General features: G+C 37.8%; 1 protein-coding gene across 2 annotated transcripts; it reads left to right on the forward strand.

Annotated features, from left to right (window-relative positions):
* Positions 1-638: 638 nt before the first annotated feature.
* Positions 639-27,880, forward strand: CUNH21orf91 (chromosome unknown C21orf91 homolog). 2 transcript variants are annotated; one of them, XM_032406284.1, is made up of 5 exons: positions 639-736; positions 1,656-1,789; positions 24,513-25,049; positions 26,302-26,364; positions 27,539-27,880. In XM_032406284.1, exons 2-5 carry the CDS (start codon positions 1,663-1,665, stop codon positions 27,703-27,705), a joined length of 894 nt encoding a protein of 297 aa, XP_032262175.1. In that variant the 5' UTR covers positions 639-736; positions 1,656-1,662; the 3' UTR covers positions 27,706-27,880. The 2 variants fall into 2 exon arrangements, with proteins under 2 accessions (XP_032262175.1, XP_032262176.1); XM_032406285.1 differs by lacking the exon at positions 26,302-26,364 and having other exon boundaries at positions 27,539-27,617.

Genomic DNA, 27,880 nt, shown 5'->3' on the forward strand with positions numbered 1-27,880 from the left:
ATTTAAGTACCAGAGTTTGAGAACAGGGCGGGACCTAAAAGTAAAGTGGGGAGGGGGCTCCGGGATTATCCCCGTGGGCGTGCATGGAATGGACCATATTATAGGGGAGGGGAGCCCCATCTAAAAAGTAAGGTTCTGGATTTAAAATTATCCCTAAATTACGAAACCTGAAATATGAACTTTTCCCTTATTAAATATTTCAACTGGAACCTAACTCGACGTTCAGTGATACTACTGCTTCAGTCTACTGATTTCAAACAAAATCCCACCCACGCATCTCTGTCCCCTTCTCTCATCCGTTCGTCACTTTTCTGCCCCCGCCCCCCGCGGCCCCAGCCCGGGGACAGTAGTTTCCACTACGCTGAAGGGGGAGGTAGTAACGGACTCCTCTATCTACTTGCCTCGAGGAGGGGGGCATATGAGTCGCCACGTACCAGAGAACCGTAAGAGATCGGCCAAGAGACGCGGATCACGAGGACATCCTAGCCAAGGACGCGGCGTCGGTGCAGGCGGCGAGAGGGGAAGCCCGCAGCCGCCGTGCCGGCGCGCAGCTTTGCCCTCGACCGCGCCTCCCCGCGCATCCCCCCACCAGCCTTCGCGGGATGGCACCGGCGGGAGGGGGCGGGGCCGGGCGCGCGGCTGCCGCCTCTGCCGCCGCCGCCTCCGCTGCGGCCGGAAACAATAGTGGAGGAGCCCGAGCCGCGCGGAACTGCTTCTGCGGCGCGCGGAGCCGACGGTAAAGACCTCGCGCCCGGGTCCCCGACCGGCCCGCGCCTCGGCCCCGCTGTCCCGCGGTCCCGCCGCCTTCGCGCTCCGAGCCCCGCGGCCCTTCGCACTGTCCCGCGCGGGGTGCCCCGACGGACGGAGAGACGGACTCCCGGTCCGCGGCATCCTGCGCGGTGGGCGCGCGCCCCCAACGCCGGATGTGGAGTGGGGGCCTGGCTCCCCAAGGCGCTGAGTCCCGGGCTGACGGGCTGCCTTGGCCCTCGGACGCCTTCTTCCTGGGCTGGAGGAAGTCCGGGGCGAGGGGACCCCAAGGCACCTCCCGGCCCGGCTTGGACACCCCGGCTCCGACCGTGCCGGACCCGCACGGTGGAGCCTCTGCCCGGCCTTCCGTGCGGGTGCTTTAGACGCTGCCGGGACGTCCTCGGGTGTTCGCGCTTCCACGTGTATTTTCCTGCCGCGGATCTCCGATAGGAAGATAACTCGCTACGTCGAGTTAGCGAAACGCATCTCAGGGTTCCCACAATGAAGTTAGCAAAGCAGTGTCCCGAACAGGTCGTTTTTCCTGTATTTACAGCGTTAAGTAGGTTGAAAGACGCCCCCGGCAGCGCTACTCAGCTCTCTGTGCCTGGGCCGGGGATGGGGCAGAGCAGAACCCCCGTAAACTGCTTTCCTTCAGATCCCCTCCTCAACCGAATGAAATACGGGATCAGAAAAAGGCATTTAGGCATAGTGACACCTATGACAAGGCTTTAAGTTTGACTAGCTTTGTGTCATTACACAGTAAGAGGGATACTGAAGCACAAGTATGGCGATGCTTGTTTGATGAGTCTTGCATTAGATAAAGAGCATCCTTCTCGTAGAAGTTCCTAATATTACCATACTGTCAGGTTCTTGAAATTGCATAACTTTCCCTTTCTGTTTCTTAACAGGGGCACTATGAACGAAGAGGAGCAGTTTGTAAACATTGATTTGAACGATGACAACATTTGCAGTGTTTGTAAACTGGGAACAGACAAAGAAACACTCTCCTTCTGCCACATTTGTTTTGAGCTAAATATTGAGGGTAAGGACACAGTATAGATTGATTTTATGGCATGAACTTTACTTTTGCTGAACTGGTTATAAGGTAAAATAAAATTTCTTGAATGACTGGAAATTGTGCCAAGTATGATGTGTGAAGATCTGTTAAAGATAAGGATTTATGGAAACTGAAGCTGAAGTTCTCACAGCTGTGAACTTAAATCTTTACCTTTTTTTTTTTTTTTTTAAACTCCCACAGTACTAACCCCATTTTTGCTAATATAAAAAACAAAGTATGAGTATTGGTTAGTAAACATGTTTTCTGGCTTGAGACTTTATTAAGTTGTCAAGTTTAATAGATCTGTGTGTATGCTTTTGTTCTTTAGTTGATGGGCAAATGTAATTTAATTCTTTTGGCCTTCCATGCTGGTACCTGACTGAGGTGAGCTAGAACTTTTCCCTAGTGCTGTCTTATCTGAAAAAACTTAAATTTTTAGATAACCTCTTTTCAGTAATCATACACACTTTCAATAGTTTTTAAAAATTAAAAAGGTTTTTTACATTTCTTAATAGTCTGAAAGCATATGAAAAAGAGTTCTCCAAATATTAAAAAAAAATGTTATCATGTACTATTTGTTTGGATTGGTATACAGTTAATGTGTGTATAGACATTAATAGTTTGCCCTCAAGAAACATGAAGGATGTGTTTTTTTCTTTAATCTTGATGTTATGGACCCTGAGTTTTAAAAAATATTTTACTCAAACTAAAAAGAATCTTAATATTCTTAAAATAAAAAAGTATAATTATATGATATTCATTTAAGATCATATTGGTTATGATAGTTTTGCCATTTTACTCTGGAAGAATTACAGTTGCTGAACATGATAATTGATGGAAGATCTTGGATTTCTTGGGGGTAAATAGAATACCTATAACTTTGTCTTTAATAAGTGTAGTCATTATAACTAATTTAAAAGGACTCACTTAAAAATATGGTTCTTGTATAGCATCTGAATTACCATGTCCTTAATAATACTACAGTGAAAGATCTAAATATATGTTCTTTGAAAATAAGAGTTGGCCCTATATGTATTCTTTTACATTGTAGATTTTTTTTTTTTTTTTTAAGATTTTATTTATTTACTTGACAGAGACACAATGAGAGAGGGAACACAGGCAGGGGAAGTGGGAGAGGGAGAAGCAGCCTTCCTGTTGAGGAGGTTGCCTGATGCAGGGCTCTGTCCCAGGACCCTGGGATCATGACCTGAGCCGAAGGCAGATGCTTAACAACTGAGGCACTCATGCGCCTACATTGTAGATTTTAATTTTGGCTGGGCAAAGGCATTAGAAATGATCCAGCTCAAACCTGTATTTTACATTGAAGGAAACTGAGGGCCAAATAGGACCGTTCAAGGTTGCTCTAGTGGTGATGGCGTCCTGTTGTTAGGGCCAGACTCTGTACTAAGCACCTTACATGAGTTACCCTAGTTAACTCAGAATAGCTCTGGCATGGCTTCTGTTATCCATTTTAAAGGTAATGGAACCTAACCTTTGAGACCTAAGAAGTGCACTTCGAAGTCACACAGCAGTAATTGACATGCTAGTGTTTGAAGCCTGGTGATTGTTTCCAGTATATATGATCTTAATACCGTTGACCTATTGTCAGTAGTTATTTTAGTTGATAGGGCTAATATTAGAAACCCATTTTCCTGAATCCTAATTAGCTATCCTTGCTACTCGGTCAGCCAACTTTTCCTAACCAGTGCTTCCTACTAAATCATCATTAGTGGGGATCGTGCTGTGATGGACTTTTTCCACAGAAACCTAAACTTCCATAAATTGCTTTTCTTGCCTTTTTAAAATAAGCCTTCTAACTGTTTTTTTGTCATTATATAGAGAATATACAAATACTCCTCAGGTACCACTTTTGTAAATGTTTCATTTCTGATAATATCTTTTTCTTTAAAAGATTTATTTATTTTAGAGAGAGAGCATGTATTCTGAGAGCATGGGGGGGTGGAGGGCGGGAGAAGCAGAGGAAGAGGGAGAGAGAATCTCAAGCTGACTCCTCACTAAGCATGGGCTCTGTTTCAGGACCATGAGATCATGATCCGAGCCAAAATCGAGTCTGACACTTAACCAACTAAGCCACCCAGGTGCCCTGTGATAACATATTTATTTTATTTTATTTTATTTTTAAGATTCTATTTGAGAGAGAGCATGAACAGTGGGGGAGGGGCAGTGGGAGAGGCAGACTCCCTGCTGAGCAGGGAGCCCAGTGTAGGGCGATACAGGGCTCCATCCCAGGACCATGAGATCATGACCTGAGCTAAAGGCATACACTTAACGGACTGAACCACCCAGGCGCCCCCGCCCCCTAATAGTATCTATCTTAATATATAAGTCATATGTTGTTGAAATAATAGTTATGTTTAATTTAAAAGACCATTCTCAATTTGAATTAGAACTGTTTCATTTTGTACTCTACATACACTCAGGATTTTATATTTTAAAATGTGAATTAAACCTTCATGAGGAAAAATTATTTTAGAATTAAACTTTTTTATCTCAATTTATTTGATATGAGTTCTCCCAAATATACAGATTTTTATATTTACTGATACAGTCTTCCTCTTATGCCAAGCAAGGTTTTAGTCTAACTTGATGGTTGAATAGTCTATTATAACCATTTTAACTTAATGTCATAAGATTATTATAGGAGAAAACTCTGAATTCTGCAGAATTTTGGTTTTCATATCAGTATACAGGTTTTTAAAAGTCAATGAAAAAAAAAGGTGATAATAAAGTAATCACATACCTGAAAAATAACAAGGTATATTCTTGTCTATGTCAGTAAATCTGTTAAAGTGTTTTAAGGTTTAAAACACTTTAAGCTACAAAGCTGTTAGCACAATGCAAGTCAATGAATGTTAGAATGTAAGAAAAACTTGTAAAACATAACATTTAACTTTACTAGTTTCGTATAACTTTTTGTAGTATGGTAATGTTGATCTTACCTGGCTAGCTAAATTTGCTCTGAAGCATTCTGTTTTCTCTGCTAAGAGACCAGTTAAAAATTTTCTTAAGGAATAATAACAGTTTACCTAATTTTGACTCCACACATTTGTAGTAAACAAAAATATTTTATATGTCTTTGGGATTGCTCATTAGGTCAAATCAAAACTGGTCTAACCAAATGGCCTCTTGTTTAAAAGCTGTGTGCATGCATATATTTATAAAATGAAAATAAAAGAAGAAAAATAACAAAAGACAGTTAAATCTTGTCAGATTTCATATTCTGAGCATGGCTCTAAATTGCCTTTTTTCTGTGACTTTTTGGTAATTAAAAGGAAATAGTACCTACATTTTGTATACTTCCTTGTATAATTCAAGGACCTAAGAAGTGTACTTTGAGAATTCAACTCTTTTGAAATGCTCATAAGATTGACTTTTCTTCGTACCTATAATTCACCATTAGAATAATTTGCTTATGGATTAGAACACAGATGCATAAACTTACTAATACTCGTGGCCTATATCCATGGCCCTAAAACACTATAAACTTTTTTGTGCATGTATGATCAGATACTCTAATATGCATCGTAGTTCATTATGCTAAAATCTCTACAGTTAGTGATGAAATTACTACCTTTCCCTAAGCTATTGAGGCTGGGAGGAAGTTAGCCCAGGGCAATCAAGAGCCAGTAATGAAACTCAGTTGTAAAAGGTCAGAGTCAGAAATGAAACTAGAGGGGACAAAGATCCAGGACTCTGATCTGTTACTTTATACTATCTGTTTCATTTTGTGCCAAAACACTGTGCAAATAATTCTTAGAGCATCCCTACCTTCCTCTAATAATTGACTTCCTTTCTTTTCTGTGAAAATAATTTTTTTTTCTAAGACTGTATCAGTTCCTCTTATGCCAAGCAAGGTTTTAGTCTAACTTGATGGTTGATTAGTAAGCATCACTAATGCTTACTAGTGCATCTCGGTCTTCTTTCTCCCCCTAATTTGTTGAACTTTCTAGGAACTTTTCTAGAAGCCAATCTAAATTCAGATCCTTGGTAATCTTCCTAGCAAGAAAAATCTATCGGTCTTTTCTCTTGGTTAAAGCACTGGTGAACCCAGTGCTTACTTTTAATCTCGTTCTTCCTTGATTCTGTGTCTTTGACCAAAACACTGTTCACGTGGTTAGTAGTCAGGGAGCAGTTTGAATCTCAATATTAAGTCCTGATTCGGTTTGGATGTCAAGACTGGTTACTTACTATTCAGAGTCTGTCAATAGCTCTTCCACTGTCCTGCTCCTGACATACTAGCATCTTCCCACTTAAGTAAAATGACCCACCCCTTGTGATAGGGAAACTGTATATACAGCTAACTGAATCTGGCATTAGCCTCTTTCTGTTGTTTCACATGATTGCAAACATCATACATTTGTATTAACTAAGAGAGCACTTTAAAATATAAAACTTAATGTAACTTTTGAACTTTAACTTAGTTATCTTTGATATACTTAGAAATACAGACACAAGGTTAATTTTTTTTTTCTTACCTGCCTTTTTGATGCCTTTAAAGTACCTGTGACACTTTAAATAAACTTGAATACTTTTTAAATGGCAGTAACAGTTAAACCTCATTATATGGACAGAAATAGGGAGGGATGGAAGTGGAAAGTGGGTTTGACTGGTGATAAGTTTAAATTCTAGGATATTTTTTAAAAAATAATTGAATCTAGGCTAACAACATCTAGTGAAGACTTGGGACTTAACTGGTAACCCATCTTTGAGGAGCCAGGTTCCACAGTCTTATCCCTGTCATGGTGGCTTCTTTTTAGTTACTCCCAACTTTCCCTCCCTTTTAACTTTGTTAAGTTTTCTAAATCTAAAGTCTAGGATGAATTTAAAACTTAGATTGTACCCAAATTTTGGTTGGGAAGATATATCCATTAAGAATGAGATCTGGCTGTATATAAGAGGATAATAATGGTGAAATAAAATAGAATGGGTATTTTATATCTCCCATATAAAAAGAAGTTGAATCTGGAGTTGGTATGGTAGCTCCATGATCAGAAGGTCTCAAGCTGCTTCTGTTTTTCTGTTCCACCTTCCTTACCACATACGTAACCGTCTTCAAGTTCATCTGTTAGTAATCTCCTGCATCTAAAAAGGAGTTTTTCCTGAATTTCCACCTAATAGTTTCTTACACATTTCATTGCCCTTGAAGAGAAGCTGCTCCAAATAAAATCAGTGTTTTTCAAAGAAAGGGACAAAGGATATTGAGTAGGCAACAAGCAAAATCAGCCACAGAGAGGCCTTTCTAGTAATTAAAGGTTATTCCACGTTGAGGAAAAACTATTTCAGCTCCAGCTAATACCAACAAGTAATGCTCTAATGATTCTTCTAATCCTGGAGTTAGAACTAGAAGGGATTTTAGCAGAATGAAGGTTTATATTCTGAGGATGGACATGCAGCCAGATCACATGTGGACTTGTTGCCAGACAGCTGTAAGAATTTTCAAGTTTCTGACCTGTCTCAGTATATAACATGTAATGATTAATGCTATTGCTCTTAAAGAGAAACCCTCCCCCCCAATATTTTACTCTGTTAGAAACTTGTGTGATGAAGCAAGTTAGAGATTATAATCTTGGAAAAACTCTTCCTACTTTCTCCCTGACTCTGTTCATGACAGACTAACGTGGTAGTTCCGCCTTCCTCATACCTTTACAAGGAAGATTGCTTTTCTACAGCTGGACACATCTGTCACTGCTCCACTTTTGCTCTGCTGATGAAGCATGTGCGCCCTGGACTCAGACCTGGCCTTGCATCTTGACCCTACCACATACTAGTTGGCTTTTCTTAGCAAGATCCCTAAGTTTCTGTGTCATACTGGTTCTCAAATGTAACCAATAAAAGCAGTTTCATATTTGTATTTCTTAATCTTGAAATTACTGTGCCAGAATCTATTTCAGAAGGCCAAACTCCAGTTGTTGCCGTTTGTTCCAAGAAGAGTACTTGGCAGAATAAGCAGTGGAGCTCAGATCTGTTTGTTCTTGATGCTCAGGATGGGGCTGCAGAGTAACCGAAGTGTAGTGATACTGTGCTCCAGAGGTCCAGAAACTCCCGGTTGGGCAGACATACCGGAGCCAGACTGTCGAGATTCAAATTCCCATTTACTAACTGAGAGAACTTGGGCAAGTTACTTATGGGTATTATTATTCTGTCAATTCAGCTAGAGGTATATGCCCATCTAAGTTTTAAATAGGGAAAGATTAATACTTATTTTCTCCCATTTATGACACAGTGTATAGCTAAAATGCCTGTAGAAATGACGAGGCAGGTGGGAAACCCTCATTTGCCACTGATTTTTAAGCAGAATCAAGCATTTATTATAGCTAACAGAGCTCTCCCATCAGGACTAAGAGATAAGTGGTAGTAGTTCATTTATATGTGGTGGAATGAAGGCCCTGAGGTCAAGTAAAGTTGCCTTAAAGTCACCTTGATAGTAAACGGCACAGAAGGGATTCAGATCAGGTCTCTCATGTCAGAGTTGTTGTACCACTGTGGGAAATGAACTTTTCTCTGTTTGACCTTTGTCATATTTTAAGTGCTTAAATTATAGACCAGCACTTGTATAATGATGCCATTCACTCAGTTGTTTTCCTAATGTTTCTGATTAGTCCTGATAATCTTTATAGGTTTTTGTTTTTCTGGTTTTTTACTGTTAGCATACTCTGTCCTAGCCTTTTTATCCTCACTCTTTGGGCTTTCATGACCTTTTATATAATGAAAACTAGCAAATTAACTCCTGCCTCCTTCCCATCTCCCCACCCTCCAAGCTACACATCAATATATGCAACTAATTTTTAGACATCTTTACTTTTATAATGCATAAGTACTTCAAATTACATGTCCAGATCAAAGCTATTATTCCTACCCTCTCCATATCTCTTTTCAGAATGAGAGTGAATAAATAAGCGAATTCCCCCTCCATCCCTTTAACTAAAAATACCAGGGTTGGAGGTCAGGTGTGGAGAAGGTATAGACTTATATGCCTAGCTAAAATACATGCAAGGTAGCTCCACAGAGAGAACCACCTGTATCTTAATTCTTAAAAAGTTACTTCTCAAAGCAGCCTTCCCTGCCTTTCACTGCCCCTTCCCCCCCCCCCCCCCCCCCCCCCCCCCCCCCCCCCCCCCCCCCCCCCGCCCCACTCCTCTCCTAATGTTCCTTTCCCCACAGCACCCTTTTCTTCATGGTACTTGTTAAAATAGTTTACTGCAGTTATTTGCTTGCGTGTTTGTTGGATGTGCTTCCCTCCCCCCATTTTTAATTCCGTAAGGGCATGGATTCCTTTTAGAGTCTCTTTTATTTGCTAGTATATAATCAGTAGTAGCACAAGGACTGGCAAGGAGTAATGAATAAATATTTGACTGATGAGTGAATCAATCTAAAGGAGACAAGAGTACTACTTTTCTTTACATGTCCTTTCCTTTAAACTTCCTCACAATGAAACTTTTCTGCTGTTTTTCTGCCCTTTTACAGAATTTCATGAGATCTTTCTGGAGTCTACTAGAGGTTTTATGAATCTTACTAATAGAACTTTGTATCATATTCAAAAAAATAAAATGTAGCCAATAATACTAACTGATAATTGGTTCCTTTTCAGTCAGGAGGATAAAAAACAGTACTTTTCTCCAAACACAGAGCAAGAACTTTTAACAGGGCTATGTTTAGAAAGGGTGTTTCTAGATTCATTTTATTCATTGCATTTCTCTTATTCTGGACACCCCAACAGAGTGATTTGTGCTCATAATGATGACCCCAAGGCATTTGATGATCCTGAGTCCTTTTTAAATCAGTGATAAAAACATATTCCTTAAATCAGTAATTTAAAGTTGAAAACAAGGAAGCAGAATATACAACCCAGAATATCTTAGTAATAGCATCATGATTTTATAATTATATAATTATTTTTATAAAAAGGATTTGTTAGAATATTTAAAAATGGCATTCTGGTTCAACTTCATAGTTATTTCATCCCATTGTGGACAAAGATGAAAAATGTTTTACGAGATACGGAAATAAGTCTAGATTGAAAATCTTTAATATGTAGGTCAAAATTATTCTCAGTAAAGGGATACAAGTTTTGTGATTAAAATAATTTAAAACTGTTCCTGGGAAGTTGATAAAGAGAAATCAGCTACCCAGAAATAAAAGGGTAATTTTTCTGTTCCATGCAAAGTAATATTGGCCTGTGAAGAAAGAAGACAAAAGTAGGTTTCTCTGTTCTCTGGAAGAAGTGAAATACCACTCTCAAGTTGGGAGAAGCTAGTTCAACTGTCAGTAAATACTTAAGGCATTTACATTTTTAGATAAGAGACTTATCTAAATTATAGGTATTGTTTGTCAAGTATTATGCACCTTACATGCATTGTTTTTTTTTTTTTTTTTTTAAGATTTATTTATTTTGACAGAGAGACAGCGAGAGAGGGAACACAAGCAGGGGGAGTGGGAGAGAGAGAAGCAGGCTTCCCACCCAGCAGGCTTCCCACCGAGCAGTGGGGCTCGATCCCAGGATTCTGGGATCATGACCTGAGCCGAAGGCAGACCCTTAACAACTGAGCCACCCAGGCGCCTCGCATTGTTTTATTTCTTAATATAACTGTAAAGTACTGTGTTATCGCAATTTGATTAATAAGGAAAGTGAGCAGAGAGTCTAGGTAACTAGTCCAAAACTGCACAGCTTACAAGTCCAGACCCAAGGCCTCTGATTCTAAAAAACCAAGTGCCTAAATCATTTCTGCCTCCAAAGAAAACTACATGAACTATTAAAATTTAGGAGATATTAAGTAACTTTTAGGCAAAGTTAGAGATGAATTATACAAATGTGAATATTGAGGCAAGGAACAAAATCTGGGTCTCAAGAGAGATGTAATTTTTAAAAAATTATTTCTACCCATATTTAATTAATGCATGTTCAGCGGAATATCTGAAATTGTACATTTCTGATGACCTAAGAGAGTGGAATGATGCAGTCTCCATATAGATTGTAATCTCAACAATCTGTCAAGAAAATACAGTTTTTAGAACTCTTAAGTTGGACTGGTAATGATGAGGGAGAAGGGACACACACATGGGACTGTCTTGCCATTCCTGCCCAGAAAGGATAAGCTAGGTGAGAGTAGACTGACATTTGCTACAGAATCATGCAGGTGTCAGCTTGTAATGAGGTAATGGTTCTAACGCTGTTCTCTATCCTCCCAACCATCCAGGTAATGGGAGGCTAACATAGCCTGATCAGTCTTTCTCTCAAGAGGAAATAGGGTTTTGAGTAAGTGGAGGCAATCAGTGCAAACACAAGTGAAAATGTTAGCACCATTCCTGGAATTGCACACCGTGTTCCTTTTGCTCATCGGCCCCAATAAATGCCTGGGGTGCTTTGAGAAAGAGAGAAAGAGTAGTTTGAGGTGAGTTTTCTAGAAAGTTTGAGTTTAGAAGATAATGAGCATTGAACTTAACTACATCAGTAGAACATTTTAGAAATATTTAGGACATATGTAGAAATATTGCACCTCTGTTGATGTTCTAATAAAACTTAAAATTTTCCAGTGTTTATTACTGAATCTAATATGAAGACAACATATCTTTATATTTGTATAGCATTTTGGAAATTGGAAGGTGCTTTTACAGCACCTTAAATTTAATATCCACATCATATAGGAAATTAACATTAAGTGTGAATTTCAAATATAGTAATATATGAAAAATGTGTAAGTGATTGAAACCAAAGTGGCTAACACTGAAAAATTGTCAAAATGTGGTATTAACTATAGTTCTAGTTAGAGTGGATTTAAATTATGCTAATACAATTTGGCACACCATCTGTTAGAATTTTGATAAGGGGAATAAACCCATTAAACACAGCCTTGGATTTATAGTTTGTGATAAGGGAACATTGTTTATTTACAAATAATTTTAAACTAGTGTATCTGTTTCTGGTAGCTTTTTTTTTTTTTTTAAGATTTTATTTATTTATTTGACAGAGGGAAACACAGCGAGAGAGGGAATACAAGCAGGGGGAGTGGGAGAGGGAGAAGCAGGCTTCCCGCCAAGCAGGGAAGCCCGATGCGGGGCCTGATCCCAGGACCATGACCCGAGTCGAAGGCAGACGCTTAATGACTGAGCCACCCAGGTGCTCCGATTTCTGGTAGCTTTTTGCCCTTACTGTCTTCAGTTGTATACCAGAAAGGCAGAATAATGATTTCTGTGTACCCATTAAAATCTAAATCTCATAATTAAAGCTATGTCATTGGGTCCCTAGCAATTTTTTTTAAGCCCAGTTATTCAGTAAAAATTAAGCAACTGCCAGAAATTCTAGTAGCTGAGGATAAGACATTGAACAAAACAAACATAAATCCCCACCATTGCAAAATTTACTTGAGAAGAGATAAAAGACAATAGAATAAATGAATTACATAGTATGTTAGAAGAGGATACGGGATTATTTGCCTTTATGAAGTATAAATTCAGTCACCAATATATTTTTCCCTGTATTATCTTAAAATTCACACTTATTGTTCATTTCCTATGTAATAACGTGGAGATTAAATTTAATAGACAGTAAAAGCACCTTCCAATGTCTACAGTGTTCTACAAATATACTTAAATGACATTATTAATATCTAAAACTTAGAATAACTGGTGGAATAATACCTACAATGAATTTAAGGAACAAAAATTGCTAGTCTGATTTGAAAACAGCCCATATGTTGAGGAATTTTAGTGGCATTGGGGAGTATTTCAAAATTAACATAAAGTACGTAACGATCTTTAAGTATTGGGGACAGTGTAAAAAATTTTAAAGTTTTTGTGTTCTTTCTACTTCCTCATTAACTCTGTTAATATTTGCCCTGAGAACATTTCTGTTTGTTATTTTTAAAGTATCCTTTATAATCTTGACTTTGTTACTTTGGCTCCTCAGATTATTTTCAGGATATCATCAATTTTCAATTCAATGTCAAGCAACATTTTGGCTATATTTCTACTACAAAGTAGAATAAATACAATATAAATAAAATATAATTCCTACATACTGTATCAGAAAGTTCTCCAGAAAACTCAGTTTTAGGTTACCAGTGTATTTATTAACTGTGTCTGATAAATACCAGCCATAAGTGTCTTGAGAAAGAAATTAAGATCTTAATTAATCCAGTTAAGACTGGATATAGAAAAATTTCATGCTTTTTACGGACTGTCTTTTCTACCACCCACTCTTCTTAATTCATTTATTTACCCTCTCCTCAATTTGTTTTAACTTATGCTTACTCATCATCTTATCTGCCTACAGTTATCATCTCTGTATCCTGCCACATTGACCAAAAGGTGATTAGAATGGCAGAAATGCTCATGTCTCCCATATTTAAAAGGAAAAATCAAGCAAAAACACTCTTTCCTTTAAACCATAGTTCTTGAAACAGTAGTGTTCATTCATGGTCTCCTCTGTCTGTCCTCCCATCTTACTCTTCAGCGCCCCTATAATTGGTCACCATTTTCAAAATCTGACATTTAATATTTCCCACTTCCTTGAAATGGTTGACTCCCTGGGTTCCATGATAAAATACATGTCTTCTTATTTCTATCCAGGTTTCTGTCTTTCCAGGTTCATTGCCTGTTACAGGTCCCTGAAATACTAGTGTTTTCATTGAATTCTGTCCTTGCCTTCTCATATTGCACTCTTCTGTTTCTTTCACCGCAGTGTCTTCAACCATACCTCTGTACTTTACCATAGACACAGTGCCAGGCCAAACCAAATCTTTCTTCTAAGTGCCAGACCTGTATATTCACCTGCTTGCTAGACCCCTCCAGTTAGATATTCTATACATGTCTTGAATTCAAGTTTCTTGAACTAAATGTTATCTCTACTTCCATATACACATGCAATTTATATTTCATTCATCTTTTGTTCACATGAAACTCTGAGCTTCTTATGCAGAGATTTTGGTTCAATATGTCTAGAGTTGAGTCTAGAAATTTGCATGTGAACAAGAATCCCAGCTAATTCTTCAGCAGATGGTTCTCAGGAGCAAACTTTGAAAAAGCACCATTAGTGAATGAACGGTTCCAGGTTCTTCAGGACTTTACATGTAGAGTTGTGTAGGTGCAGGGATGTGTAGAGCAGAAATCTTACCTAGGCTCTGCTGTTCAAGCTGTACGCCCTGGCAGGGATAATTTTCTGATATACAAAGGCGAATTGGCCTATGAGTTAGCTGGTCCTATCTGCTACCCGACGCCTTCCACCCACCCTCTCTTTGCAGTCTGTCCCTGAGTCCTATTGATTCTCTCCCACTTGTTCCCTACTTTTCATTCCCGCTGCTGTACTTTTGTCCAGGCCCTTTTCCCTCCTTATCAATATTTCCTCAAGACCACTTAATCCATTTCATAGATTCAATCCCTTTATCCCCCTCACTGCCCTACACCCCCAGTTCTCCCTCAGTATCAAGAAAGGTCTTTAAAGTACAGCTCTCTTCCTGTCATTCATTGTCATAGAACTAACTGTCCACTGACTCCTTGCCATTTTCTTCAGGTTAAGTTATTAGCTCCCTAGCATGACATTTAAAATGTGTTCATCTGCCACTTTCATCTTCCATTAGTCTTCCAAAGGGGTGCCCCCTCCATCTCTGTCCTTCTCACTCCGGTTCCCTCCCTTTCTTTCTCACCTCCATGTCTTGGTTTGTCTAGGTTTCCTCTGCTCTAAACACCATTTACTTCTCCGTTCTCCTGGTATGCAACAGCTCAACTTTTGGGAGTACATTTAAATAGAGGTGATGATAAATAACATCGTTGCCTGTGTTCATGGGGCAGCTGTGAGGATCACACAGATAATGAATATAGAAGCCCTGTGGTAAATATAGTATGTGATGTGAATGTTAGTATTTAAATTCGAATATAGAAAGATTTTGTTTGCATTTCATCTCAAAAGATGAAATACTGAAAAGATTCCTGCAATTGGTTTGTATATTGAACAGCTTCTCCATTTAATGTTTGATGTACATTGAGGAGGCTTGAATTTATTCCAAGTTTACCTTCGGGGAGCCAGAGGGAGAGAGAAAATCTTAAGTAGGCTTCACGCCCAGCACGGAGCCCATTGGTGCGGCTCAATCTCACGACCCTGAGATACCTGAGCCAAAATCAAGAGTCGGATGCTTAACCTACTGAGCCACCATGGCGCCCCTGAGTTTACCTTTCTGTGATTTGATTTCAGTAGGTTTTTCTGCTCTAGCTTTCATCATTTCCCTCATGTAGCAGCTGCTCAGAAAATCCTTTCACCACAGTTTGTTTTTTATCAACAATATAAAACTGTGTTCACTTGTGTCTTTTTCCCTTACTTCCTTTGGATCTTTGGGTCTTCACCGAGGATTGCCAGATAAAACTATAATGTGATTATGATTTTCTTTGGGGCAGGAGAACTGCTTTCATTTGAAGGTAAATATTTTTCCTTGCTCCATACATTGTTAGTCTAAGAAAATTCTCACAGTCTTGGTAAAACTTGAGAATTTTAGGCATGTGTGCCTTTTACCATTTCAGTATCTCAGTCTTTATTGTTTGTTTCACTTAGTCCATTGGAACATACAGTACAATACTTAAAGCATAATTTGTCTTGGACCAAGGAATGCTGTGTTCTTTCCCAAACCAAGATGTATTTCTTCACAAGCATTTTTTAAATGTTTTTCATTGAAAAAGCAAATTATGCCTGTTACAGAAAAATCAAAATACAGAAAGCAGTAAGAATATTAAGATTCAGGGGCGCCTGGGTGGCTCAGTAGTTACATCTGCCTTCGGCTCAGGTCATGATCCCAGAATCCTGGGATCGAGCCCCGCATCCGGCTCCCTGCTCTGCAGGAAGCCTGCTTCTCCCTCTCCCCCTGCTTGTGTTCCCTCTCTCACTGTGTCTCTCTCTGTCAAATAAATAAATAAAATCCTTAAAAAATATATATATATATTAAGATTCATAGTCCCACCTACCTATCTACCATCAATTTCTTGATACTTTTGGTATGTTCTTCTAAATTATTTTCTGCAGTAGATTATGTATGTGTATGTGCACGCACACATGTATAGTAAATTGTGTTTAAAAAATGAAATCAAACTGTATGTACCAACTAATAATCAGTCTTTTCATTTACTATATTAGGAACATCTTTTTCATGTTAGGTAAAATTCTACCACTTTTTCTTTAAGGTTGCATCCCATTGTACCCTAATTTATTTAGCCACTATCCCATTGATGAATGTTTAGCTTCCTTGCAATATACCAGTACTAAAACATCTTTATATGTACATCTTTTATGCATGTCTGATTAAATCCCCATTCCGTTGTAGCTTAAATTCCCAGGGGTAGACTTTTAGATCAGAGGCATGTCCCAATTTGCAGTCCTATCATTTGTTTTAATGGCTTCCATTACTGCTGAATTAATACCATGTAATCTTCCAATTAAAAAAAAAAAAACTATTTGTTTCATGATGGGAAAATTTTATTGTACGTCAGTTCTCCAACCCCTTTGTTTAGTTCTTTCTACTCTAGAATTACTATAATGCAATTTTAACACATAGTCACAATATTTTTTTATTTTAGCATTTTGCAGTATGATTCATCAATTATTACTGCTTTTTTTTAGCTTTAGTTTTTCTTATCAAATGGTTAGTGAATTGTAATGATTGTTTCCCATCAGCCTGAACTTTTACCATTTACTACCTATAGCAGTAAGTGAATTATGCATGCTTTCAAATTCACTAGCTAATATATCTCTACTAGATGGTGCCATTTAGCATTTATTTAAGGAATAGTCAACTAGAATTTCAGGAACTGTGATTCAAATACATGCAGAAGTTTGAAATGCAAAACTGAGGTTTTAAAATAGCTGTGGGGCAGCTTTTCATTTTGTTTTTCTTATTTGTAAGAAAATAAATCATTCAGAACCTTAACCAGGCAGACGGGGTTTCATGAGATAAATAAAGGGCAAAGAATTCATACACCTATCACATTTCTGACTTTTGAACCTGTAATTTTACTTTGTCATAATGATTTGTCCCCATTCATCTGGTGTTACTCTAAAGGTGGTTTTTTTCAGTCTTTCTTTTGTTTAAGTAACATGTATCTTTTTAACTTTATTTTTAGGAAAGTTGGGGGTTTTGGGTTTTTTTCTGCAAATTAGTGTCTCTTTGTGTCACATATAAGTAGATATTTAAAACTGGTAACTCAATCATACTACAGTAAATTTGTGTAGCTTTTTAGGAGTCTTTTATGACAGCTTCGTGTACAAAAACAATTTTAGGATAAACATCAGTACGCTCAGTTAAAGCTCTTTTGGAGAAAATGGAACAAGTAGAGGTTTACTTGGGTCAGTTGGATTATTGACTTAAAACTTTTTATAGTACAACTTCGTGCCACTTAAAAATTATAGTCTAAATTTGACATATTTTAATGTATTAGAAAAACAGATTTAGCTTTTTGTATTGTATGCTGCTGTGAGCTTAGTATCCCATATGAAATCATCAGTAAGAACATGGGTAGCTTCCATCCATGTTCTCATTCTAAGTACCCTTTTGCTTAATTACCTCTGGACAAACTGCCCCTGTCCAATTTGGTAGCCTGACCACAATGTGGTCATTAAACTTAATTAAAATTAGATAAGGTTAAAACTTTAGTTCCTTGGTCATATCAGCTACATTCAAATGCTTAATGGCTACAGGTGGCTGGTGGCTACCGTGTTGGATAGCACAGATAAAGAACCTGTCCATCATCACAGAAAGTTCTGTTGGACCTTGCTAGTTAAAAAACAGGTAGCTAAATTAGGGAATAGAATTGAGTGTGGATTGTTATTTTTTGTATGGTTAGTAATAAACAGTTGTTATGTAGGTGTGTTTCCCCAGTGTTCCAACTGTTAAAATGAAAAAGTAAAATTCACTGAGCGGTTCTCTTTTTAACAAGTCATTTGCAGTTTATATATCTCCTTTCAATACCAGACCTCAGTTCCTTGGTTATTGGAGATTGCAGTTTATCTTTGAACATTATCTCTCTGAACTCTTGCTCACTAAAATTTTCCCTTATAATTCATTTACTGGATTAAGCTGTTTAACTGCTTAATCCTTCTCTTAGCACACATAAAAACTTTAGAATGGAATAAACATCTCTAAGCTGCATTCTGCTGTCTAAAGACCACCTGTTGGCATATCTTTCTTTAGGGCAGTGATTCTCAAAATGTGGAAAAGCAAGTTGCTGAACCCATCTGTATATTGGCTTATTGTGGCTGCCAGCAGTTCCATCTGCTGAATGCAGAGATAAGCAATTACCTATTACTTTTAAACAGTATGTTTGGTACTTGAATAGGACACACTCTTAAGTGACTCCTCAGTTAGCTAAAGGCATGGGGTGGGGGGGAATAGGACACTGTTATAACCACAGTGCTCACTAAGGCACAGGACAACCAAGAAAAATAGAAGCCCAGCCTGTTGTGGGTGGGAGAGGAGGCAGGTGCTCCAGCTGTCTATCCTTGGCCTTTGGTCTGATTTCCTACCTTTAGTCCCATGACACAATAGACGATCTGAGCTTCCTCCACTGTTGAGTGGCTGTGATGGGCAGTAGATAGAGTAGTAATAACTCTTCTTGAATCCTAGCTTGGCTGCTCCTGCTAGCTCATCAGATGGAGAATAGCCTGGTCGAGTTTGGTGTCAAAGCATCACAGGGGAAAAAAAAAAAGAAAAGCATCATCGGAACAAGCAGTTTTTATACCAAAGCAGTTCAGACCTTGTATCACTGCATAGTCTTGATGGGTGACAGGTGTCGCTAACCAACACGGCTGCACAGCTTGCTAGGTCACAGGTGCCCTACACACTCATGAAGGAAATGATAAGAATGGTTTTAAATTAAAGAGCACTTGTCCTCTTTTCAGATGTAGCTGCTTCTCATGACTAGCCGGTTGCTGCCAGATCTTCTGATTTGGTTTTTAAGAGAAACCAAATTATAAGTGGATTTTTTTTTTTTTCTTTTCAAACACTTATAGGCTAAACAAAACTTGTCTGCAGTATGGTTGTGGGTGTGCTACCTCTGCTGATAGAGCTTTTCCTCTCTTCCTTTGGTCAGAAATGCCTCACAAAGAAGTAACCTCTTAATCCCTTTAGTCTTTCTTAGGACAACAAAAAGTTTAGCTCCCCTCCCGTTTTTACCATGAACACATAAGCTCAGGATTACTTCTTCAGATGCACAGCACATAAACGTGCAGGTACTTGTCCTCCCTCTCTTAGCAACCAAGAGAAGATCATCAAATAAAGAAAAACACCTGAACTCTCGGAAAATTCTTTAAACTGGGCAAAATGTGAGCCTCCATATAAAAGATTTTGAAGCAGTACTGCATGAATCGTTGCACAAATGTTGGTCATATTTGAAGGCAATATGTTTAAAATTTCTTCACAGCATGTTAACAGCCTGGAACTTAAATTCATAACTACATTTTCTTGCCTTATTTAAATATTAAGAAAGAACACGCAAACCCACAGTTTGGAAAACCAGTACTGCCAGTTCTCTGTTTTATGTTTGAAGTAACTGTTTTATGTTTGAAGTAACTCGTGGACGCTCTCTTAGGGCTGTCTAGTCTGCTACTGCTGTGTATTACAGCTTTACATCCAACTACAGGTTGTATTAGACGTGCCCTGCCTGGGGAGCATCAAATTATGGGAAGCCACTTCTTTGATTGGGAAATGAAATAATCAAATTCAAAATGAAGTCTAATTGACAGAGAGTAAGCACGCATAAGGCAGCCAGATGATAGGATTCAAGAATGTGTGAAGCATAAAGCCATGTAGCATCAGTGTAGTCGGCTGAGAAGCGTGCTATTTGACGGGACCAGCTGGTGGACCATTAAGAAAAGATTGCTTAGCTTACATCATTCCCACCAAATCACAAATAAGGTCTTCAAGAGGCTGGGGGTAAAATCCAAGGATGATGGGACATGTAATAGGAGTTGTTAAGCCTTTGGGTTTTGTGCCCATTTTGTAGTGCCATTTAGAGTATCATCTTATTAGGAAAAAAAAAAAATGTTACTACAAAAGGCAGATTAAATATAAGCATGGAAGTAATCCTTACTTTAAAAGGGCCACTGTGGTAGGTAGACAAAAAAAAAAATCTATATTTGAGTGGTTTTTGCTCTTCTGTGGGTTTAACCAAGTTTTCTTAAAAGTAAATTGATCTTAAAGAGGGACTTAAAGAATAGAAATGGGGATAGCATGCCAGATGGATTAGTGGGAAGTTTTTCAAAGTATGTGAGAATGGTATAACAGAATCAGAGATGAAAGTGGGAAAAGATAAAAAAGAAAGAAAACTATTGAATAGGAACAGCTTAACTTTTTAAAATACCACTGTTCATATAGAAATATACTGCCTATATAAATTTCTAAATGGCCTCTATCCAGAAGAAACTAGTACTTTAATAAAAGCAATTATGGTTGCCAATTAAAGTCTTAGTTCTCTAATAATAATGACCTCATCACAAAAAAAATTTACAAGGACATTTTTGAAGTATGTTTTAAAGAAGTTTTCATAATAGTTAGGATGTCAATTACATTGGCCTTCACCTTCTTTATTAGTAAGGAAGTTGTAATGCAATTTTTGTTGACCTGGTTTGGAAACTCCTTATAACTCAGCTCCTCAAAAATATCAACTCATTTAATTACATTTAGATTCATTCTCGTTCAAAAGCTGCTGAGGAAACAAATTAGTGCTCAGAGCTGTTTATACTTGTAAGTGCAATTAAAATTGAAGTCAGTAGGGAAACTCACTGGGATCTCTGATAATAGCAATGGTTGTTTCTCTTATAATAATTCAAACTGATGAAGTGGAAGAAAACAAAATCGCTTCAAGAGTTTATAAAATGGCACGTATATTGCGGATACAAATTAAGTGGGCTACTCAACATTCTTTGCCAGACTAAAAAGTAATTTGTTCAGATATGTGAACTAGTCAGTGTATTATCCTTTTTGAATTTTTTGTTTCCTCTGCTACTGCGTGGGATATTTTAAACCACGTTTATAAAACAAACATTTTCAAATTGAACCTTAAAACTCAGTGAAGTTTCAAATTGTTAGCTTAAAGAAATTAAAGGTATTAATGAGCTACAGTTTGCGTAAAATAGCCTTCTTACATATTCACTGCATGTAAATTCTATTAAAATTATACAACTGAGGAGAAGTTCATGATTTTGCCTGGCAGATTGAATGATGCCACAAGATTGCCATCTCTATATCCGTGCCACTCATGAGTTCTTCAGACTAATGGCCCATTAAACTAAATGCAGGAGTAACTTCACTGGAAGATGGCTTTCTTTCATTAACCTCTGAGTACCCTGGCAAAACTGCACAGCCTGGCTCCCTTGCCTAGGATGGGCAAAAGTTCATTGTAGTAGACCTTGAATGATAATTGGTAATAAGTTTTGTTAGGGTTGTTTTTTTTTTAATATAATTTAAGGTTTTCCTTTATTCGTTTAACAACTTTTTCTTGAGTACTCACCATGTGCCAGGCATGATGCCAAGGATGCATGTAAAACAGATAACGGTCCCCTTCTCACAGAACTTACGGTCGGAGATAAAGACCAGTGAAGAGGCACTTGTGAAGTCTGGTCTGATCAACTAACCCGGGTATATTGGTTAAAAGAAGCTTCTCAGAGTAAGAACTAGATAGGAGATGGGAGTGACCCGACAGTGTTGGGGGGGGCGGTGATCCAAGGGTGAAGCAGGATTTGGGATACTGTACTGCTAGATTTTATGGCAGAAAAAAATTTTTAAAATGGACAGCAAAACATTTGGGATGGGTAAGGGGAGGAGTTGTCAAGGAGGACCCCTAGGTTTCTTCCTTGAGCACCTGGTGGTGCCAGACTCAGGAGGAGAAGCGGGTTTGGGGTTTGGGTACTGAGAGTGGAGGAAGAGGCATTTCGCTGAGGCAGGGTTTGTTTGAAGAGCCACTTTTTTTCATGTCTTTTATAGGTGACTTTTTCTCCTCTGAGTGTCTCAAAGAATCTGACATTTATGTTACATTTATGTATTTGCACAGCAAATTGAATATTGTAGTTCTCTGCTGTGCTGTTTATCTCAAAAGATTATCTATATGCATGTAATCATGTTCTTATCTGGGTTCCTAGCATTCATTGGGGGATTTAAGTAAAAATTAAAAGAAAAATTATTTTTGAAGAAAGAAAAGTTATATTTCACAAATTACTATGAAGGAACATTGGATAAGAAAAATCTTTAACTTCAAAAAGCCCACGTTATTCTTCAAATAGACATCTGTTGACCTGCTGTTGGAGCTCTGGGTATAGCACAAAATTCATCGTTTTGTATAATTTTTTATTTTTTATCAATACAGTTTTTGAAGTTTCTAAATAAATACCAAAGCCCACAAAATTAACAGCAAAAAAGTAATTTCTCTAGCATAATTTAGAACCCTTTTTTATATTCCAAAGAACTTCTTTCATATAGACAGAGGAGAAACTTAAAATTTACTACGTTTATTAGATTCAACTAAATCATTGCTCCATGGATTAGAGCTGTGGCAGTGGGCTAACGAGACCGTTGACTGTTTCAGGGATTGGCTGCGGCCATATGTTGGCAGTGAGACCGAAGGGAGGCTGCGGAGTAAGGCAGCTCTTTAACAGATCTTCCAGTTAGTAAAATAAGCAAATTCAAGTTCTCTCTGCCTACCTGTTTATCCAGAGCAGTAGTATTAGAATCAGACAGCAGATTGGAGCTATTTCTTTGGTCTGTAATTTGTACTAGCTACTTTTTATCTTACCTCTGGTCTAAAACATATATAATAAAACTTTAATGTTTTTATTCTAATAAGATTTGTAAACTTCCTTTTGTGTTAATTTACGCACACTATGTCATCAAGTAGAGCTTTGAGAGTTTGCACTTCAAGTACCTTAATTTTGCTCAGAATTTGACCTAATCAGACAATAACTGGTAAAAAACATACACACACACACACACACACACACACACACACACAACTGCAGTACAAGTAGCAAAGGCATAAATAGAATGTGTATGAAAGTCAGTTTAAGTTCAGTTTTAGTGCTCAGTGGAAGACATAAGGCTGAGATATTGTGAGTTTACCTCAGGAGAGCAGCTGTTCCCATATGCTTATTACATTATCACTGCTCAGGAGGTGTACTCACATAGCTTACTTAGGAAGGAACCGATAGCCCATTTAGCACTGGTTTTGGCAAACTCAGCAGGTCCCACTGTTGGCTGATGTTACATCGTTTTAGAACAAATTAATACAAGCACTTTTATACCTGATTTAATACCATTAAAGTGCAAATACTTCATTATCTTACTATTAGGCCCAGATTTGGAGTTTGGTTAATAAAATTGTTAACAGCTTCAATTTTTAAAACAAAGGATGAATGCAGAATATAATTTTTTCTGAGGAGTCAGCTAATTTTTTTTTAACCTAGCACCTGAGTGGCTCTCCACTTACCCTGTTTTCAAAGCTAAGCAGATTTACACTGGTTAATTCTGGCAGGCATTAATTTTCAGCTCCCCATCCCTTATTCACCTTCAGTATAAAAGCACTGCTGTTTGACTTTAATAATACAGCTTGAATTTATGAAAATGTATGAATGTATTCTGTATTAAGAAATGTATTGTGTTTTTGAAAATGTGTTCTATAATCTGTATTTTAAAAAAAACAATTGAAATGACATACTTAAGCTCTGCTTAAAACTTGGGAGATAGAGGGGCGCCTGGGTGACTCAGTCATTTGGGCATCCGACTCTTGATTTTGGCTCAGGTCGTGATCTCAGGGTCATGAGATCGAGCCCTGTGTTGGGCTCTGCGCACAGCGTAGAGTCTGCCTGTCCCTCTCCCACTGCCCCTCTCCACGCTCACGTACTCTCTAAAATAAATAAAATAAATCTTTAAAAAAAAAAAAGTTGGGAGATAGAAAAGTGAAATAAGAATATTTCTGCTACTTGTGGTATATAATAAACATTTGTGAGTTAAAGAATTATACTGGTTATTGTATCTTAGCGGATTGAATTTACTGCTGTATGAAAAATAATTGTGTGTAATGTGTTTCTTCTAGAAGATAAAATTATCTTGATAAAGTTTTAGGAAGCTAAAACAGAAATGTGAAAACATGTTAGATGCTTTCATTTTCTTAATAAAATAAATCTAACCAGTTCATTGACTTTTTGAGGCTATTATTAATGTGTATTTTTCTGATTCTGGTGTATCTTTCCCCAGTGAAACATAACTAATAATTTAAGAACATGATTGACTATGTATTTATTGGGAAAAAAAATTGTCAAGCATTTCTCTTATTGAGCCTTATAATAGAAATTTTTGCAAGTGTGTACTTCAGGAGGATTAGTGAAGAAATCACTATACTGTAAAGGCCAACATTTTGTAAATGTAAATTGCTGGTTTGGTAGTACTTTTTTAAAATTGTATGCAATAACATGCCTCTGGACCAACGTCCTTGGAAAGGCCTTTATTATTTATAAGAACTTAGTTTTACTGAATATATAGTTCAATTAAAGCAGAAATTATTAGACTATATTTTAATATTATTAACACCAATATTCTTTAGCATTTTTCCTCTAATTTACAAACCACCACAGACTGACATCCGCATTTTACTAAGATTTTTGTATACTCTTACTGCAACTTTAAAAAAAAACAGTTTAAGTCTTCTGTTTCTTTTTTTTTTCCTATAGGAGTACCAAAATCGAATCTCTTGCACACCAAATCGTTAAGGGGCCATAAAGACTGCTTTGAAAAATACCATTTGATTGCAAACCAGGATTGTCCTCGATCAAAACTTTCAAAAAGTACTTATGAAGAAGTTAAAACCATTTTGAGTAAGAAGATAAACTGGATTGTACAGTATGCACAAAATAAGGATCTGGATTCTGATTCCGAATGTTCTAAAAATCCCCAGCATCACTTGTTAAATTTCAGGCATAAGCCAGATAAAAAGTTACTGCCACAGTTTGACTCCCAGGTACCAAAGTATTCTGCAAAGTGGATAGATGGAAGTACAGGCGGTCTCTCGAACTGTTCACAAAGAATATTGGAGCAGAGGGGAAATACAGACTTTGGGCTTGCTATGTTGCAAGATTCAGGTGCCACTTTATGCCACAATAGTGTATTGTGGCCTCACAGTCACAACCAGCCACAGAAAAAAGAAGAGATAATCTCTAATCCAGAGGCTAATGTCCGGGTCCAGCATCCACGTTACAGCAGAGAGGAATGTAAGTAAAATGGGGAGAAAGGTAAAGATTGCAGTTTTGTTGGCTTTGGTTTTTTTACATTTTTTATATATGTGATATGTCAAGAATTTGGCTGTAGAATTATAGATTTTTATAGCATATTTAAACGACTGGATCACCCTAGCAAAAATGAGGTGTCTTGAGGAAATTAAAAGAAAAAGTTGCAGTTGGTTAAGCATCTGACTCTTGATTTCAGCTCAGGTCATGATCTCAGGGTGTGAGATGGAACCTTGTGTCAGGCCCATGTTGGGCATGGAGCCTGCTTTAAGAGTCTGTCTCTCCATCCCGCCCCCCCCAAAAAGATTCTCTCCCTCTGCCCTTTCCCCTCCTCCCCCCCAAAAAATTTTCCATCAGTTCTCTGAAATACTCCTTATTATGTCGTAAAGCATTCGAATTCTACAGTCCATCATATCTTTTGCCATTTTAAATTTATTAAACTAATGGAATTGACAAACAGAAGGAAGTTCAGAGTTCATATAGTTTAGAAGTACGTCTTCAAGCATTGGCTAACACACACTGTCCCATTGCTCATCCCTACAACACTGATTGACTGGGGGTGGCATTTCAAAAGCCAAAATCTGACATTTCACTAAAGGACAGAGGTAATGTGTGCACTTATTTTAAAGTTGGAAAAAGTGAGCCTTTCAGTTTGCATTTATTTCTGCAAAAACTCACAGAAGCTGAGATAATTTTAATTGACTCTAAGTCAAGTGATTTTAGAGCTCAAAGGGACTATGGGTGTATTTTTATACAACTTCTTGATTCTACATATGAATTATCTAAGGTTACATAACAAGGTAGACAAATCAGTTTTTCAAATTATTTGCACAGTACTTCTGTGTCTTTCCCACTGTGCATCATGCACTATGTAGTGCTTAAGTATAATCAACTTAATGAGTAGTGACTTCTAGCACTTTTTAAAAACTGAAACAAAGGGAAATAAGAGAATCCAATGGATGTAATACTAAGTATTCTCTGGCAAAACTTTTGATTCAGGTGGAGGTGTACTGGAAGGTGTACTGGTGTAAAATGTTTCTTACTGTGGGTTGCGGTTAGGATTTGAAAATGTCCTCTACCCTGCAGGAGTTAATGAATGAGTCCTAGAATACTGGTGAATACTATATTGACAGATAAGTGCCAGTGTTTTTTTAAAAATAGAATATTGTTTTAGTGATGTAGATGGTTTATTTTCCCATGTTATTGTGGTAATAATTAACATATTTTCACGTTTCAGTGAATTCGATGACTCTTGGTGAGGTAAAGCAACTGAAAGCAAAGCTCCGACAGGAAATACAGGGTAAAGAATCAGTGTCAATGTTTTATGCATGTGAAAATGTTGATATAGAAAATCCCCTGTGACAGGACACTATTAGCTTTATCTGCATTTAAATTTGGAAATGGGATTAGGACCTCTTGGAGTTTCCAGTGCAAAAAGAATAAGAAAACAACTTCTTTATGAAATCAAGAGGAAATAAGTTTTTCTTGTTTCAGTAAAAATGGAGACCTCTACCTCTGAGCTGAACCTCTACCTCATCCTAACAGTTTATTATGCCAGGCACCTGTGCATGCACTCCCTAACAGTTCCACAAGGTTGTATTAGCCCTGTTTTGTGGAGTTTTTTAAATTATAAACAATTTCAAACACAAAAGTAGTGAGAATAGTATAGTGGACCCCTTGACCCATCTTCACCAGCTTCAACTTATTATCAAAAGCATAGCTAATTTTCTCTCATCTCTACTTGCACCCATTCCTTTCACCTCACCCCCACCCCCAGCATGGATTATTCTGAAACAGATTCCAGACAACATATTGTTTGTCCACAAATACTTCAGGGTTTTCTCTAAAACATAACTTTTTTTTAAGGTAATCACAACCTCATTATCACACCTTAAAAAAAAGAAAAGAAAAACAGCTCGTAATTCTTCTGACATCATCAAATAGTATGCTAACACTAACAACAGTTAATGCTCAAATTCCCCAATTGTTTCCTTTTTTTTTTTTTTTTAAAGTACTTGATTCCCATTTAGGTGAGGAAACACTTCAGAGACATTAAGGTGCTTTCGGAGATCACGCATTCGGTTAATAACAGATTAAGGATTACATAACCCCTTCCTAATTCCACAGCCAGTGTAACAATAATAATAGTAATAGCAGCTTCTATTTATCAAGTGCTTATTCTGTGGAAAGTACTTTACAGGTATGATCTCATTTACTCCTCACAGTAGGCCTGTGAGGTGCTTACTGTCAATATCGAGGTTATACATAAGAGGAAATTAAAATGTAGTTTAAGTTACTTGCCTGAGACTCATAAAAGCGTAGGAACAAGAATTCAGAAATGAAGGTAGTCTGATTCCAAAGCCTCTTAGAGGGGTTTCCAGACCTAGATATTAATGGGCACTTCCTGTCCATAAGCCATTGTAGATACTGATTGAACCCATTTATGTATTCAACTACCTTTTAAATCTTTACAGAAGTTTTTGAAGAGTTAACACACCAGGTGCAAGAAAAAGATTCTTTGGCCTCAGAGCTCCACGTCCGCCACGTTGCCATCGAACAGCTTCTCAAGAACTATTCCAAGTTACCATGTCTGCAAGTGGGGCGAACAGGAACGAAGTCACACCTACCCATAAACAATTAAACTAAACTTACACTTACGTCCTTTGCCCTCATGCCCCTACCATTTATTGGTCTGCCAGACATGCCAACTTTGAAGAAGTTGAAGAAAGTTGTGGTCCATTTTTTTATGGTCATTAAATTTGCAAAGCTGAAGGCAGGATCTAGCATCTTCGTCAAATAAAGCAGATCGTTACACT

The sequence above is a fragment of the Phoca vitulina genome, unplaced genomic scaffold, assembly GCF_004348235.1.
Source record: "Phoca vitulina isolate PV1807 unplaced genomic scaffold, GSC_HSeal_1.0 scaffold8, whole genome shotgun sequence".
Taxonomy (NCBI): Eukaryota; Metazoa; Chordata; class Mammalia; order Carnivora; family Phocidae; genus Phoca; species Phoca vitulina.